The sequence below is a fragment of the Electrophorus electricus genome, chromosome 4 (assembly GCF_013358815.1).
Source record: "Electrophorus electricus isolate fEleEle1 chromosome 4, fEleEle1.pri, whole genome shotgun sequence".
Classification (NCBI taxonomy): Eukaryota; Metazoa; Chordata; class Actinopteri; order Gymnotiformes; family Gymnotidae; genus Electrophorus; species Electrophorus electricus.
Window position 1 is genome coordinate 24,229,309 of NC_049538.1, and position 18,279 is coordinate 24,247,587.

The 18,279-nt window shown below is 40.9% G+C and overlaps 2 protein-coding genes across 3 annotated transcripts in view; both read left to right on the forward strand.

Annotated features, from left to right (window-relative positions):
* The window catches only part of LOC113570858 (heterogeneous nuclear ribonucleoprotein C-like), a 40,161-nt gene extending 25,242 nt beyond the window's left edge, over positions 1–14,919 (forward strand). The window contains exons 3-8 of one of the 2 annotated variants that reach the window (XM_026999534.2): positions 1,197–1,250; positions 7,990–8,147; positions 9,136–9,249; positions 10,227–10,381; positions 12,809–12,862; positions 13,402–14,919. In XM_026999534.2, the coding sequence (XP_026855335.1) occupies positions 1,197–1,250; positions 7,990–8,147; positions 9,136–9,249; positions 10,227–10,381; positions 12,809–12,847 (520 nt within the window). In that variant the 3' untranslated portion in view covers positions 12,848–12,862; positions 13,402–14,919. The remainder of the gene's footprint in view (positions 1–1,196; positions 1,251–7,989; positions 8,148–9,135; positions 9,250–10,226; positions 10,382–12,808; positions 12,863–13,401) is intronic. The other variant, XM_026999535.2, reaches the window with a different exon arrangement.
* Positions 14,920–16,871: 1,952 nt separating this feature from the next.
* uraha (urate (5-hydroxyiso-) hydrolase a) lies at positions 16,872–17,725 on the forward strand. Its single transcript, XM_026999588.1, has 4 exons — positions 16,872–16,922; positions 17,063–17,205; positions 17,315–17,450; positions 17,636–17,725. The coding sequence occupies exons 1-4, from the start codon at positions 16,872–16,874 to the stop codon at positions 17,723–17,725; spliced, it is 420 nt and encodes a 139-aa protein (XP_026855389.1).
* The last annotated feature ends 554 nt before the right edge of the window (positions 17,726–18,279 follow it).

The window sequence follows — 18,279 nt, forward strand, 5'->3', positions numbered from 1 at the left end:
TGACCTGAGCCTTTGCATTATGCAATGCTGAATTCTTATGAACACACAATTTCTAAAAAGTCTAAAACATTTTGTTAATTTATCTTGTAGTTTTAGAAACGGTGTTCATATGTAGGCTATTACATATCTTAAGTATGTAATAATTCTAATGCCTTTCTCTAGCATTGATTGACAAAAGGTTCAAATATATTGCATGATTTACTTCTGTTTTATGAATAATGACATTTAAAATTTCAGGCCACAATGATAATATTTATTTGGAGGACTGTCATTTTTTGCATGAGTAAGCCAAAATATTTTGAGCCTTGCAGTAAACCTGTCCTCTACTGAAAATTATAATTCTGCTTTAACCTTGTTAAATGTAGTACAATAACCTTGTTTGAAGTGGCCATAATTCCGTACAGACAAAATGCACATTGTCCTGCTATTACTCTGCATTCACAGCCACTTGGTGGAAGTAATACCATGAAAAGTCAAAGAGGACACAGAATAAATATAACTGCCAAACTTAGCAAACTATGAACAGTGCTCCTAATAAATGTTTTAGAATGGAAACTTTGCTGCTGCACTGATCATTCTAATCAGTGTAAAGTTTGAATTATTTGTGAAGTTTGAGTCGTGCCTGTTCACTATTAGATTGACATTTTGACATTTTTGGGTTTTATTTGGTGTGCCATGGTCTCACCTATAAGATGTGTGCATTCATCTCTTTAACACGAGGTGCTACTTTAGCCCATCGTGGATGCACTTAAATGTTAATTTAGGGGGATAATATTATACTGATTTCTTACATTTCTTGCCTGCTGACCCGCACTGCTCGCTTTTATACGCTACTTTACAGAACTAGTAGAAATATTTGAAAACTAATCTTTATTACAAATTCCAAGGATTAGTACCCTCGTGTGTGTGTGTGTGTGTGTGTGTGTGTGTGTGTGTGTGTGTGTGTGTGTGTGTGTGTGTGTGTGTGTGTGTGTGTGTGTGTGTGTGTGTGTGTGAGAGAAAGAGAGACAGACAGAGAGACAGAGACAGAAAGCAGTAAAAGAAATGGAGAGCTTGTGTTGGGAGATGTCCCTGTCTGGTGTAAAGATGGACAGTAAGGATGGACAGTGTTCTCTGTGTATGTGTGCTGGACAAAGGGACAGATCCATTGTCCTTTCCCCTCATTCTTCTTCTGTCCCTCTCTCCCCCTCCCTTAGCAGATCGGAGTATGAAGTGGACTACGACTGCTATCAGGAGGATCTCTATGACAGGTAATGTCAATGCTGTCTTGTGCTTTTGGCCTTGGCTTTCATTCTGAGTGGCATCTGCTTGAGAGGACAAGCAGCTCAAAATCACCCAGTCTGTCGCACCGTGGCTCTGCTGTCCTGTCAGAGCACTCCTAGACCTCTTCAACTCCCTGGAGCCTGCCTCTACCAGCCTGCCTGCATGTCCGTTAACAAGAGCACAGTTAGCTGCGTGGGTGTTCTGGATGACGCGGAGTACAGTGAACTGTTGTCCTGTGCCTTATCGTCTAACTTTAAAGGAGCTGCCTGTAAGAGGGTCACGTTTAAAGATGCATGCAATGATGAAATAAAGTGAAATGATGAAATAAAACGGGGCAGTGGGCAAGCGATTCACAGCAGGAATTGGAGCGTTTCGGGCTAGAAGGACATGATGTTTCTACCCATCCCCTAACTGCAGCCAATGAGCCCTTTAGAGGGACATTTAAACCCGCACTGCTCCATGGGGTGTGGCGTCTTCCTCCAACCACACCTCTTAGACGAGACTTGTGGGCCCACTAGCAATACATAAAAGAGGTTTTGCTCAATAAATAGATGATCTGAATAATTTGTCAAATCACTATCAGTAGTTGTTTCTTGCATGGATGATTATAAGTCAACTTAAACTTGAAACTACATATATGATGCAATATATTTGCAAACAGTAAGTTCAGTTTATACAGCATCAACACTAGTCAACACTTATTAAGGATTCATCAGTATGTGCACCTCCTTGAAATCAAAATTTCTTTTACTAGAAAAATAAAACCCTATACTAATCAGACTTAATCACATAAATCTTCACTACGAGCTAACATGACCTCAATTTATATAGGATTCTCCTGTTTAAAAGTCTTGTGTTTCCACATCAGCTGACATTTAGAAGGCTTGTGCAAAGGCTGAATTCATTGTGTACAGCTCTGCTGTGTCCCCATATGAAGATGGGTAGAACTGTGAGAGTAGCTGATCATCACATAGTGAATGGTGTGAGTCCTAAACACTGGATGGAGTGTGATAAATGACTTTGTGTGCTCTGCGTGGTTTTGGGTCTGTGTGAACATCAAAATATGACAATATGCAAAAGTGCAATTCAAATGCATATTTACTTTTCCTCTGGGAGGAGAAGCAAAACATAATTATGCTAAGGTGCGAGTTTTGTGCACGTGCATTTGAATGCATTAGAACATATGCTTACATGTGACTTTTACAAACTGCATTTTAACTGCATTTAAACACCAATGGCATTTATCACATGTAAAGAGATGTCCTGGAGGTGGCTAGCAAACAAGCAAGACAGAGCCTGTAGGGTTGCAACCTTCAGTGTGTGCGAATAACGGACACACTATCACGTCTTCCCTGTCCACCCCATCCACTACATTTTAAAAATATTGCTGCTTTTAAAACCATTTTTCTGTTTTTATAGATTTACAGTGGTGTTCTCAACAAAAGCTATGATAATTAAAGAACAATAATTTGCTCCATGTGGTTTCTAGCCAGTCCACCATAGGCAACCTAAAAAGCTCTACAACAAATTGTACAGCTTGACCTGGTATCCTGTCTCCCATTCAGAACTTGCCCTGTTTGTTTAAATGGCAGACTTTCATTGGAAGATGTTCTAATAATTGTGAGTATCAGTAACTAGAACAACAAAGTTGATGTTATTCTCTACCTCATTCAACTGTTTTTGAGTGTCTCCGCTTGTTTTTATGAACCTGCTTTGGTTTTATACACTATTATATTATTCTCATCCCTGTGATGACCTATAGTAGGCTAAATGTATGAAACGATGTGTATGAAAATATTGATTCAATAAGGAATGCAACATTTTTCTGTTTTTAAATGTATTTTGCAAGCTAGGAAATCAACATTACTGTTAATAATCAAACTTGGAGACAAGAGGACACAAGTTTATCTGATGGTTGTTCCTGCAATTCAATGTCATGTTTTTTGTCTCTCTCTTTGTGACCAGAAGCTTAGGTCTTCTTTCTACTTGTCAAAAGTAACACCCGCTTTGACATGATGGGGAGGCGGGGCCCTACACAACTTGCGTAGTTGTTGTATAGGACCAAATGGATCTGGTGTGTGTGTGTGTATGTGTATGTATGTGTGTGTTTGTGTTTGTGTGTGTGTGTGTGTATGTGTGTGTGTGTGTGTATGTGTGTGTGTGTGTGTGTGTGTGTGTATGTGTGTGTGTGTGTGTGTGTGTGTGTGTGTGTGTATTTGTATGTGTGTATGTGTGTGTATTTGTATGTGTGTGTGTGTGTGTATGTGTGTGTGTATGTATGTGTGTGTGTATGTGTGTGTGTGTGTGTGTATGTGTATGTGTATGTGTGTGTGTGTGTGTGTGTGTATTTGTATGTGTGTATGTGTGTGTATTTGTATATGTGTGTGTGTGTGTATGTGTGTGTGTATGTATGTGTGTGTGTGTGTGTGTATGTGTGTGTGTGTGTGTGTGTGTGTGTGTGTGTGTGTGTGTGTGTGTGTACGTACACGTGTGTGTTGTTCATTCATACTCATAATTGCTCTGGGAGCTAACAGCCTCCCTTGTGCAATGTGAAGGAGACACAGGTCATTCATAAACCGGAAAGTCAGCAAATTTACATTTGACTTGCAGGGAAATGCAGGCTCAGACACAAACAAACATGACTACCTGGAGAGCAGCTGCTTTGCCAGCATGTGAAAAATCATGAAACCACAAATTGACTGCCACTCAGTGCATTTACAGTAATAGCACTGTGGTTCTTGATTTGAAAACTTAGCAGAACAGTAGACTTCTACATTAAGTGTTCTAACACATTAACAAACATTAAAAAAAAAATGTCTTAAGTTACTTTTAGGTTTTGACCCAATGAAAACATCAGCCCAAGCTTTGAGATTTTGTAAATACGTACACTTCTTACTGGTTTTATTTAAATGTATCTTTCAGTATCCATGACATCAGAACCAGAAAAGACTTTCTGGGGTTGGATTTTGTTGAAATTGTTTGATATTTTACTTTGAGGCCCTGAGTGAAGTGAGAAAAGTAGAGAAGAGAACAGAGCTTGTCATAGCCCTAGCATTCCAGGAGTACTAAGGAGTCTAAACCAGGCTTGTGGCAGTCCTGAATAAACAGCCGGAACAGGTGTATCTCAGCTGTCCTCTGCCGGAACCATCATCAGGACTGCCCTGTGTCCTGATTTGACTCTGCCCTTTTCAGAATGGGAGTGTCTTGTGTTAGGTGTTTGATCATGAACATGAACAACAATAGGCCTATGCATGCCTTCCTGTGACAGACATAAATACTGCACTGTTTGAAAGTTTGAATACTCATGAGCCAAATTCAGGCTACTTGGAGGCTGACTGCTTTAGAAATGTAAGGATGAGATTGGGAAAAAAAGTGGGAGTCTCTCTCACACACACACACACACACACACACACACACACACACACACACACAATGTGTTGGATCAGTAAAATGTCTGACTTGTATATGACTGGAATTTCAGTAGGTTTGTTACATTGTCATATGGTTTATTTTGGTCATATGGTAGATTTTGAAGTATAATGCTAGTGACTATAGTAATTTTACTGTTTACTATTAAAATACTACAATTCATGCATACATTAAGTTCATGTGTAAGAAAGAGATTCAGTAGTCATTAGACTATTTTTGTCACAATGATAATGAGGCATAGTGGGTTTGTGTGTGTGTGTGTGTTTCAGAGCTCCAATAATATGTTTGATTCTTTAACTGAAAGTGTTAAGCTATTTCATTTGCACCCATATTATATCTCTGGCTAAAACTGGCTACGACTGGCACTGCTACTACACTGCGATTGCTGCCATTAATAATATTCTGATGATTTTACTCCATTTCCACAGGTGCATACTTACAAACACAGACGCTTGCGGGCCATCCTGGTTTTGCACTAATAGAAGTGAACAGAGGGATGGCCACGGAGGAAAAAGGAAGAAGAAAGACGAGATAAACAGTAGCAGAATGAAAATGTGTGAAGAGAGAAAGTGAGAAACGGAGGGAGGCCGAGAGTGGGAGGTGCTGGTGGGGCTGACAGTATGAAAAACGAGTCCGTCGCTCTGGAGGCCTGCTCAGCACGAGGAGCTCATTCAGCTGCTACCGGCTGATGGGTGATAAGCGCCTCACTGCTCCCCTTTCTGTGTGTCTCTCTCTCCCCCTCTTTCTCTTTCGGTCTCTCTCCCCTCACACACACACAAAGCCCTGCTTTACCACCACCGGTGTCCTCCTCATTCATCTTGTTTTCCTCTTACGTCTCTCCATCACTCAGGGAGCTGTGCCCACTCGCTGCTCTCACAGGAGGGAGAGAAGGGAGGAAAAACCCCCCCCCCAAAACCTTCCGATTGTTTTCCATTTGCGCTGCCTTTGATAGGCCATCTGATTTATCCACATGCTTCCCCGATTTCTTTGGTGGCTGCAACAGTTGTATGCATGGGTGTGTCAGGGAGTGTGTATTTGAGAGAGGGGAGGAAAGTGGCCCTGGCTGCAGTAGGAAGAGTCTGAGTCCTGTATGACGTTATTGTACATATGCAAATATGCGGAAGCATGCACGCACGCGCACACGCACACACACACACACACACAGAGAGACAGAGAAGCACACTCCCATTGTCTCAGCTGGGATGCCTTTCTTTTCAACTGCGGGCCTGCTGTTCTTTACATAATACAACTCCACTAAAGGACTTCCGTACATAAAGAGAGTGTAAGAATCTAAAGCCCCTCTCTCTATACAGCACAGCCAGAGAGGTGTTACCACACTGCTGTCATGGTGGCCTGCGGGTTTATTTCACAATGTATTCATGTCCCTGTCCAGGCTTAGGCTTCACTCCTTCCCCACCATAAGCTGCTCATTTGGAGAGCTTTCTGTGTGTGAGGGAGTCAGAGCACAGATTTAGATTTTATTTTAGAGAAAGAAGGCTTTTCCCTTTCCAACTTATCAAAACCCAACAAGGTTTGAGTGGCATTGGCTGCAATTATACAGCGCCTACGCCAAAATCACAAAACAACATGGCTGCTGTCTCCCCACACCAATTAACTCCTGTCATTTCCATGCTTGTTTAATAAAAACCAAGCCTCTAGCAGTCTGCTTTCAACCAAGCGCAGGGGGTAATATTTTAAAGCCAGCAGTGTAAAGACTTCAAAGGTTGACACAGGACAACTAAATAAACGCCAAACAATTTGCAAACGAACTCTCAGCTTTCTAAGTGATGGCTGCCAAAGAAGTATCTATGTAATTGTTTACTCTAGTCTTATCTGCTTAGTTCTGGATTAGGGGCTTAAAGGCTTTCTCTTGTCTTAATCCTGTCTCCTCTGTACACTCATAATCAGCACACTATTTCGGCTGTCACTCAAAAATAAGATACAGCTTGGTCACCCTGTATGTAGCACCCAGTCCTTAAGATAACAGCAAAAAAAACAAAAAAAACAACCCTCCTGTTATAACTTTGCCGATCATTACCAGTTTTTAACTGTATGCAAATATTAGCACTGCCTCTCACAAGTCAGAAAACAAATCATTAGGGAGCATATAGTAGGAACCCACAACTGCAAAACTGTTTTGAGGGTACCATGTATTGTGAGTATCAATGACTGCAGTAGATGCTCGGATATAGCCAGCTTACCTTTGTATCACAGGTACACAAGCGTTTTCATCAAACCTCTTGTCTGGGGAACCTGTCTATACAGAAAGAGAAGATGTGGGTAAATTTTTAGTAATAATAACTAATGGTGTCTGATAGTATTTTGTAATGTATTCTGTACTTTGTGTCCACATAAATTATGATTTTCTAATCTGAACAAAATTAGACGAAGACATATTACCTACATTACCAACTACTTTCTGTTGAAAGTCATTGCTTAGTTTCCTTAATCATCAGACACTTACAGTAAAAAGAGCACGGAAAAATGAAGAATTACAGAATAACAGTCTGGGTCTCAGGAGGTGAATGTACCCTGAGTAGACCCCCCCCCCCCCCTTCTTCCTTCTTCCACTCTCATTTTTCCTTTTCATTCCTCCTCTGATTTATCATGGTGGCTATCGGTATCCTGGGTGACACATGCTCCCGAACTCTTCCATCAGCTTCTGCAGTGCCTCGCCACGGAGCTTTTGACTTGCTCTGACAGTACCAATTTGATCTTGTGTGAGATAAGAGGCAGCTTACCTCTCTAAGGAGGAAAGAATGCCTCAAGAGACATGAGCGAGAAGAAAGAAAACAAGATCCAAAAGTAGGCTGGTGGAGGAAAAGAAGAATGTGGTATACATTATAACTACAAAAGCATAGCATAAATATAGCAATGCCTTCATTTGGGAAATGACTGGATGTTTATTTGAGGTGCCGGGAACATTGGCATTCTCCTCTAAAAATGCCTCCCCACAGCTCCCACCCCTGTCGAAAGTCTCTCCTCCTGGATCTCTCTGCTCCTCGCTACTGAAATGAAAACCGCTCATATCCCGATGTTGAAATGCACTAATGGCATGCACACATATTACGCTATGCACACACGAAATGGATCCATTACTTAGGTCACTCACTGGCAGTTGCTTGCTGGATAAATGGCCAGTGAGTGCCACTTAGGTCTGCTGGGCCGCATCCCAACTTTCCCTGGAAAGAGTGTCCTGAGGTGCTGATGCTCTCCTTTTGAACGTGAGCGTGTGCTCATGTGTGCATGGATGATGTTTTGGTGTGAGCTGATGGTGATGGGTGCTCTGCTCCTCAGGGTGTATGACTACCAGCGGGTGCCCTCAGCAATGCCCCCGCTGGCACGCAGCTCTGGCCTGGCCAAGAGACCCCGCACGTCTTCCTCCCGGCAGAGACACAGCCGAGAGCGGTCTTCCTCCAGGAGCTCCCGTCCCCACTCGTCCAGAAGAGCCAAATGTATGGGAACACACACACACATACACACACACACGATCACACTTGCACAAACACAAGGTCTAACCCAGACCTTTGTTAGCATGGTGGACCACAGTGTAAGTGCCTTGTCTGTGTAAGTATGCAGTATATCTTTAATAGTGTGTATGTGTGTGCTTACTGTTAAGTATGTTTGAATTTGGTTGAGTAATCTTCTAGGCTCAGGAGGGCAGAGACTCCAGATGGCTCTTCATTAAAAGCCTCTTCTCTGTAGCCTCTCCTTCTGTAATAGAAACTGCCATATCAGACCATGCTATTACACCAAATTAACAGAGCAGAACGAATACGAAAGTGTTTAGAACATGTTAATAGTACCTCAGAGTCTCAAAACTCCATGGTCAGAAGATTGGCTTTTTCAATCCATTACCCCATGACTTCATTCCCTCTCTCACACTCTGTCTCCTCACTTATCTTTTTCTTGCGCCGTCTCTAATTTTCACTGCCTACGGGCAGTTCTAGATTTTATTTCCATTTGTTTCTCTTTGGTCTATCACACTGAATCTATCACTTTGTCCCTCTTGTTGTTATTGTTATTGTTGTTGTTGCTGTTGCTCCGAACCCCATACTGCCGTGCTCTGTGGCAGGCAGGCTGGGTGCTGAGGTGACCGTGTGGAGATGAGCCTGCTCACTACAGGATGTTAAAGGTCACTGTATGGATGAGATGGGGGGTAGCCACACTGACTAATGATAACCCAGAATGTGTGGGAATGGGAAAGGAAGCCAAAGAGACTTTTCATAGCTATGGAATGGTTTGAATGCGCAGTTATTCTAAGTGTATAGGTGAAAGGCCAGCGACTGCATGATCTCCATCCAGTCAATATTTCTTAAGAGGAGCCATTTTCAGAGTTGTTTTTATGGTCTCTGTTTACTTTTATTTTAACCTATTGTATAACGGATCACTTTGAGCTCTCTCTCTCTCTCTCTCTCTCTCTCTCTCTCTTCATCTCTACAGTGAAAATGGAAGAGCTGCAGACTATAAAGCGAGAGTTGACACTGATAAAGGTTCAGATTGATGGACTGTTGGACAGTCTGGACAGGATGGACAGACAAAGGCAGGAGCACACAGGTCAGGCACCTCAGGATGCAAGAGGGACCTCCTGTCTGTCTCGGATTTTATTATTTTTTTGGTTGTTTGTTTCACAATTTAGTCATGAGCGATTAGATAAGGACTACGATAATCAAATTTGCTTTGTTTGTGGTAAGAACTGTATCAGTTGGGCTTATGTTGCCCCCTAGTGGTAATTGACTCCATCTTCTGCTTTGCTTTTGTGGATTTCAAGCTTGTACATAGGCCTTTAGATTATGGACGATCCTTGTCACCCTCCTTTAAAACTCAAATGTTTTTTAAAATCCATTTACACAAACTGATTGTGATTTGTTGACTGAATCACTGATCTAAAACCAGCAGGGATGATTCTACTGGGTAGACACAAGTGATTGTTTGCAAATAAAGATGGTTGATATATTGATTGGACTGTGTATTATGATGTGTTCATGTTCATTTAATATATAAATAAAGAGGGGTCTTTATTGATCCCTCAGGGTAAATTTATAACCATAACTTTTTCCCCCAGTCTCAGTTTGTTCAAGGCACTCTCGTTTTACTTCGTCTTTTTCAATACCAATTCATTGCTTCTTTAATTACAGCTCTGCCAATAGTGTAATCAATGTGTCTGGGACAGAAATATGAGTGAGTTGACAGAGCTTCAAAGCAAATAGCTTTCTCTGTCAATTTACGCTAAATTACACAAAACACACTCCAAATCTCTATGGATTAAATATCATCCACAAGTTTTGATGACTCTAACAGAGGTAAAATCGAATGTTTAGTGTGATATATAGGTTCTTTATGAAACCTTACAGAAGACTGTTTGCTGGTTTTAATGTTTACTTCAGTGACTGCTATCTTGCTCCTATGATCACATGAACAAATGTAGTCTTTTATGTTATGCTAAAATAGATATAATGTATAACATACACAGATATAATGTATCTACATTCAGCCATAATATTAAAATATAACATTAAATTTGTGTGCCACAGGTTCACCCTTTTCTGAGGGCGGAAGTTTGGGGGGCTCACCATACCACCCATCAGCCAGCAGTCGAGAGGGCTCCCCGAGAAGCCCGAATCCTCACTGCCGAGCCCGGAGAGACAGCCCCGAGCTGGGGGAGGCCAGCGATGATGATCCGCATATGGTAAGCAGTGAGACTCAACACACTCACTGTGTTTTAAAACTCATCAAGCTAATGATAAACCTCACCTGCTTGCCAGTCTAGTCCATTCTGCAGGCCACTGTAACAGGCATGTCCTGTGTTCTGTCTCTATGTAGATAACCAACCACTAATCAGTGCAGCCTCCATCCTTCTATAAAGTCTAGGGACTTATAAAGGAGACTGTTTGTATGTGTGTGTGTGTGTGTGTGTGTGTGTGTGTGTGTGTGTGTGTGTGTGTGTGTGAATGTTGTTTGTATGGGGTTGTACGTCTTTTCAAACTGTGTCATTGTGCAGACTGTGTGAATATGGCAGAAAAGAGATAAGCACAATACAGAATGCTGCTGCATGGCAAATCAGTCTGACAGCTGATAAGTGCCTCTCGAATGCTTTAAATGTAAAACTATGCCTGGTTCCCAGAGACAAGCACACAACTGCTCCTACAAACTTTGCCCAATTCTCCACATAAAACAACCAAAGCATGGCGCCACAAGCACACACACACACACACAAAAAAATTTTGCAGAAACATTTATAAACTCATACTTCATCCCTACCTCCATCTCACACATGTCGTCTGAAAGAGCACAAACCACACAGAGCAAACGCATCTAATCATGCTGCCATTACTTTGGCACATCACAGCTTTATTATGAGAGAGATTTGCTCACTGCAGCATAAAATTACACTGAGCTGGGCCATATTTTCCACTTTCATTCTCAGAGTGCATCCACCTTACAGCAATCCTTAAGCAAGCAACTTCCAGCAAATGCACACAGCACAGTCAAGGCACTTAATGGCAGTGAAAAGAGGGTTACGATAAAAAACAAAGCTGTATGCGAAACACTTTAGAGAGAGGCAGCACGGTTGCTGTTAGGTTCTCTGCATCTTATATATGTGTACACACACACACACACACACACACACACACACACACACACACACACACACACACATATAGACACAGAGAGAGATATATTAAAAATTGCAGTGAAGTACACAATGGTTTCTAGAGAAGCAGGATATTTCGGTCTAAAATGTCCTATGTCTTTGGAAACCTTGTGAATATCTCAACATCTTTTACCACAGTATACTGCAATTACTTATCTGGAATCTTCTTCTTTTATTATATATATATAGACAACTATTATCCTCCAGAAACCACAATTATATGTAATTACCTTGGAGACTGTCCTCTACCTGGTGACAGTTGACAGTGACACATTAAGTACTCTTTAGCCCCTTCCCTATATCCCACACACAACAGCAAGGCTTCGGTTCCTCTGCTGCAGAGTGGCTCTGGTTGGGCCAGGGGCTCCCCCTCCCACTGCCAGGCTGCATAGTGGGTAGAGAACACTGCAGAGCTAGCCCAACAGCTGACACCCTCACATCACAGGCTCCCACCTTTACACAAGCCTCACTGCATCCCTGAGGCTGGATTATGGCTGTGGAGGAATCTGAAACACAAGCTGGGACCAGAAAATATTCTAAACTTATTCTACATATTATAAACATGTTCTAAACAGCGGAAGGACTGCAGACAAATAGCTGTCACTAGAAACTGATAAAGAATTCCCAGTGATTCCTCCATAAAAGCGTGATATCCCTGAAATTTAAGACAGAAAAATAACTGAAAAATGTTAACAGACAAATAAAACACACTCTGATAGGAGCATGTAAGAAACCAACATATGCACATCCTAGCAGACTCGCATACAGTACAGTTACAGCTATATCAGCTGTATCTACATTCAGGGTCTAAAAACTCAGGGGAGAAACACCATGACCAGTTTGATCCTCACTCATACTCTCTCTCTCACATTTCTAGCCTGACTTATATTCTGACATATACATGATGGAGAACAATTTGTTTAGTTTGTCCAGTAGGTCTGGTTCCACTGCATTGTTTTTTAAGCTTGTTGTGCGCTTCCAGTTAAGGAAATGGGGCATTTTACCACCTCTAGAAAAGAATGCTTGCTTGGTTCAGTGCTTTGATTGAACTGCTTCCTATTGGACCCTGTTTCTCACTTTTCCTGCCTAACAGTGCTTTCCACAAGCTGTTGTTTTCCTGTGAGGTTGCATTGTTCCATAACGGATGAGAGTCTCCTCTCTCTTAGTGAGAGCCCATATGTTAGAGAAGGGCATCTCAGCGAGAGCTGACTGGGCTCTCTCTGTCATCTCAGCGTGATTCCATTCCCACCCATTAGGTAGTGCTGCTGGGAAATCAGCAGCTCCTTTCACCAGCCCGCTGAAATGAGCATGAAAACATTGACTCACATCTCATTAATTTGAAGCTAGAAGCTCTGACTTGTCCACAGTGAGCTCTCCGTAATGCCAGTGAACATTTTATAGCTGTATGTTGGAGCATTGTTAACCACTGTAATAAAGGGGTGCAATTTCTCTTAACTGCAGATACATCATCACAACTCTGACTTGGAGGATGAAATATAAAGAGGCACTGCACAGGTACTGAACATTAATTCATGTACATCACACACATACCAATCACACAAACACATACACAGAGCGATCTTGAATTTAGAACTCTCTATTAACTGACCTGTAAATAAATGTGACTACTGGTCACCTGTATTAGAGGCCTCGTACTAGGGAATGGACCCCCATCAAAAGATACATCAATAGATACATCCACAGCAGCATATACTTGAAGCATTTTTCATTTGTCTCAGAGGTACAAAGTATAACAACAGTGGACAGTGGTAGTTCAATGGTTAATGTACTTGACTTGTAATTGGAAGGTTGTTGGTTCAAGCCCCACCACTGCCAAGTTACCACTGTTGGGCCCCTGAGCAAGGCCCTTAACCCTCAGTTGCTCAAGTTGTACTCAGTCACAATTGTAAGTTGCTTTGCATAAAAGCATCAGCTAAATGCCATAACTACTGCAGTAATTAGGAGGCCAGATGAACAGTCTGTTGATCTTTATGTATATGTGTTCAGGAATTGTGCTTGGTGTGGGTTTAATGTTTCTTCCATGTTGTCTCCAGACTGGACTCTGCTCAGTGATATAGCAAAAGCAGAAGGGTGCCCAACGCAGAAGAAGAGCACATCTTAGAAAACATCAGTCGCCATGCTAACAGTTCCCAGGACAACACTTGCAACCAAAATTTATAAAAGCCTGCACCTCTTCACAAAGCAGCTGGCCCATGATTACGAGAGTTATGTTTATCTGCCCTTCATCATAACTACTGTGTGTATGCATTCATCCTGTTTGCTGCCCTTATTACAGTGACACCTAAAAGCAGTTATGTCCAGTTATGACCATCTCATTGAACTGCTGTCATGTGAATTTGAATGCTTTAATTCTCTTTTAGGGAAATGGCTTCATGTATGAAAAATGAATCAGAATGCCACTGGTAATGTCATGGGTAATTACCACACATTTTAATAAGTCATCTTCATGTAAGTCTAATACCTTAAAGTAAACCTTTCATGTAATACCCATACTGATTATTTCATATGTGCCAGATTTAATCAATCTCAAGGCATAATATATTGGAAATGATTATTATATGTATATATTTTAGAGGTGCAAAAGTAATTATATCATAAACATAGAGAAATCTTTGGGACACAACCCGAACACAACCACACTGATGCTAAAAACTGCAATAGTGCCATAATCAAGGCTGAGTTGAGGGGGAAATTGTTTTCCTCTCTAATGCTTCAAGATGCACCTCGTGTGAAGATAAATAAGTCATTCTTTTAACTGTGTTCTTTTTGAAGTATGAGTTAAGACTGTCAGTTTTCTTGTTGCTCCATCACCCCAAGTGTGACATACCCTCTCACAATTACAGTATGGGCCCCTTAACAGTCCCCTTAAACTTCCTACAATTTGTACTATTCATGAAACCAAGATTCTTGGTGTCCTATTTATCTGTCAACTTGACTGTGTATCAGCATATTTATCTTTACAGCTATAGTTGACCTGAAAATCCTCTCTGCCATATGTAAGATAATGAAGGTACCTTAGCAACAACCATACTCATATCAACACTAATAATACTGCCCAGTGCCAAAATGCCCATCATGCTTCACTGTGAATGCTTTAGATTTTCTGTGATTTTTTTTATCCCTCCCCAAAATGTTTTGCTTCATGCTTCTCATTGTAGAAGCAGAATTTGCCCTGCAGGCAGTTTATCCTACAGCAGAAATCTCTCTCGAAATGAGACTTACTAATGAATCTTCTTCTTCTGTGTACACGGTGCTTCAGCCAGAAAGAAAAGGTCTGGGTCAATGTGTAATATTGTGTAATATTGTAAACTTTGTTTTATGTGTTTCTTGCAGTCTGATTTGACCTTGCATTTTTGTTTATTTTGTTTTTATTTTTGAAAAGGAGAAGAATAAAAGAAATGTCTAAGACTATTTCGCTAGGATTCTGATGCTGTTTGTTAGAATCTAATGGTTTCTTCTTTTACATTCACAGGAAGCTGAGTAGAGACCATACATTGTCACAGTAGTAAAGGTATTTTCATATTGATTAAAATGCCTCTGGGTGTTCTGTCTTTGTGTTTTCTTTTTGTTCAAGACTACATTTTTCATCATGGATGTTTAGAGGGCCACGGAACAAACGAGCAATTGAGATTGTTTAGCGTTTGTCTGTGAGTAAGCTGAACTGGATGTACCTCTGTGCCTAACACAAGGCAAAGCTCATTACCGCTGCAGGCGCGGAGAGCACTGCGTGATAAGAAGTCAATAGTGTGCAGTTTTAGCTCAGGGCTCAGGCATTGGAAAGAGCTCAACCGAGGCACCAAAGACATTCTTACACTAGGCAGAAAGCACCAGGAACATTCCATAGTCGTCACATTTGTGCTTGGGACAAAAAAAACAAAACAAAACAAAAGAAAACAAGCACCAAAAAAAGGAAATAAATGGCAACAAATAAAATTCCTAGGTGTACTGAGTCAGAGGCTCAGTGGTTTGGCTCACGATGTGACTGAACAAAGCTCAGGCACACAAGAGTCAGGTCCAGTTTGCTTTTTTGAGCAAAACAGCCTGCAGGGTGGAGAGATGAATAGACAGGCCGTGGTGTCCTGCTCTGCTCATGGCTGCCAAAGTGTTTAGCCTCTCAGTACTTGGCAAACCAGCTATTGTCAAAAACCTGGAACCAGCTCACAAGCTGCAGGTTGCAGCTACAGTTAATTAATGGGGTTTCTGTGTAAAATGAGATCCAGAGGCATTTTGGAGGAAAATCATACCACTGCTGAACTGAACTGAGTATTCCATGCAAAATCTATCCTTTCATATGCTATTCCAGTGAGGCATACTGTAATGATGCAATGCAATGCAATGCATGTCTAGCAATTTATTTCACCATATACTTTTACAGTGGTTTTAAATTACAGTATTTAGATAGGGTTCACTTTAACTCCTGGTGTTACTGTAAACCTGACCTTCCAACTTAACATAGGAGCATCATAACCCACTCTGTAAGGTCAGTAATTAACTAGAACAATTAGTCAAAAATGAAAAACTTTATGAGCTTGTACTGTATGCTCAACCTTTGTAGCATCACATTACCTAATGAAGATTGATTGGAACTACTGTGAAACAAAAAGGTTCATCCTATCACCATCTGTTCTGCAACTCTGTGTTACCACATTCTGTTCTTGGTCTGCAGTCTTTACAAATTTGTAATGCATTTCCAGTCTGCATGTCGGATATTATTGGCTGATAACATCAGGATGATCTGCCGCTGACATTTTGCTTCTAGTTAAAAATGGACCTGCGATACAAAGTGATATTGACAACAACAAAAACTTGAAAATATTTCTGCACTCCAGCTCTCCATTTTAAACCAAGAGGTGTAATGTACCTCTTCCTGCTAAACGGAATCCAGGGAATGTTACCTAATTTCCTCCAAACTATGTTCACCACTGATAAGAAATCACCTATAATGGGTTTTGGACAGAATGTTCCATAAACATTCATGACATAGAATGAAATCTCCTTAATTTAAAAACAAATACTTTAAATTTGCTATATTCATTTCTGAGCATATGTCTGAAGTATGTACCTGCACTTTGCACTGACTGATCACTAGTAGGTGAAATACCCAAAGGTCAATGGCTTGCACTGCCACTTGGATACAGACATTCTACTGCCACACTGTAAGTACCAAATACTTCAAAGGTATTATGAGATAGTTTTATAGTTATAATAACAGTACTATGTTTGACCTAGCAAGGTACTTAAGAAATTTCCTGGATCTGTAAGCTGTTATCTACTTATTAATGATTAGAAACTACATCCAGTTCTGCTCAACTTCATAGTGGCTGGGGTCTTGTATATAGTCAAAGCCATGTCGTCGTCTGGCAGAGTAAACACTAGTTTAAACAGCTACATAATACACCAAATAAGGAGTTTTTAAGGTGAGCTACTTGATCACCTGATCAAGCCAAGCATTCATAGGTACGTTTTGAAATGTAGTGAGATCTAGCAAGGACAAGCACTACAAATGAGTACCAGGCTGCAGCACATCAAAGATCATATTTGGGCAGCAAACCAGGTAAGACTAACAAATGTTTTTATTATTATTTTGACATTCATGTTTTAAATATATGTTATGTCTTTAGTAACTTCCAAAGTATTTAAGTTGTATATTTCATATAAAATGTGAATGTTATATTCAACATATGCCTGCCACAGTGTGCAGAAATGTCCATATCAACGCCCAGCCCTCTCACCACGCATGTACTGAACACTGGCCACGGTACACCAGCTGCCAGCATGGGCCTTAGCCTACACTTCCTGGATCCCACCTCAATGACATGGAATCTGCTAACAACAGGGTACAACAGAACAAGAAGCTGCTTTATCCACCAGGAAGGAATACTTACATAAATAAGTCTAGCACGCATGCCGATAAGGTGACAACCTTGACAAAGCCATTCCTTCTAGAACTACCAACAACGATGGACGGTGCCCATGCCTCATCACCAGAGAAGCCTTCATTCCTGGTGCTTATAAGATGCGCTTTGAGACTGGACAGTACTGGGAGGCATTAGGGGAGACTTGCTTCTACCCATATGTTGAGGTAGGCCAACTGTGTAAAAAAAATAAATAAAAAGGGATCCAAACCTGATATGAAAGTGTTACTGTCCCTGTTATAGTAATATAAGTATAAATATGCATCCTATGAGTGTTTTCATTCAAGTGTTAAGTGAAGTATAGCTGTCTGAATAATGTCTATTCTAATAAACATTTGACATTTACTCACAGATTGTCTTCACCATCACTGATGCATCTCAGAAATTCCATGTACCACTTCTACTGAGTCGATTCTCTTATAGCACCTACAGAGGAAGTTAAATAATGCAGTGTATTCATTCTGATATGCTTAAACATGAGTGCTGTTCCTCGAGCGTTTGGAAGAAGATGCACGCATTCCGACGCACGTCTGCAAATGAAACAACCGGTGTGTTTGCATTTTCAGCATTTAGCAGACACTGTCATCGACTATTAGAATAGGCGTATTCCCTGGGATCAAACCCACGATTTCTTGATGTCGCAAACGTGTTGTTTTACCCGATCTACCAGTTGACCAAGAAGAACACATCTGCTTTCCAGGTTTCCACATTTGTATTTCTGAATGTGACCAAAAGTGACCATTTTTCATACCAATCTTAGCAGAGTAAGATTTACTTTCAAAAGCAGTAGTGTAAGCAAAACAGGTAAATATTATTCTTTATTTTAATGCATTTGGAAGTATAAATGTTCCACATACATTTTAAATAAAATGAATAATAGTCTGATGTAGTCTTGGGCAGCACATCTCAAAGAAGAACTTTGCATGTTTGTAAAATTCATTCCAACACTTATACAGATTAAATCCTCTTTGCATTTATTACCAACTGTAAGGTATT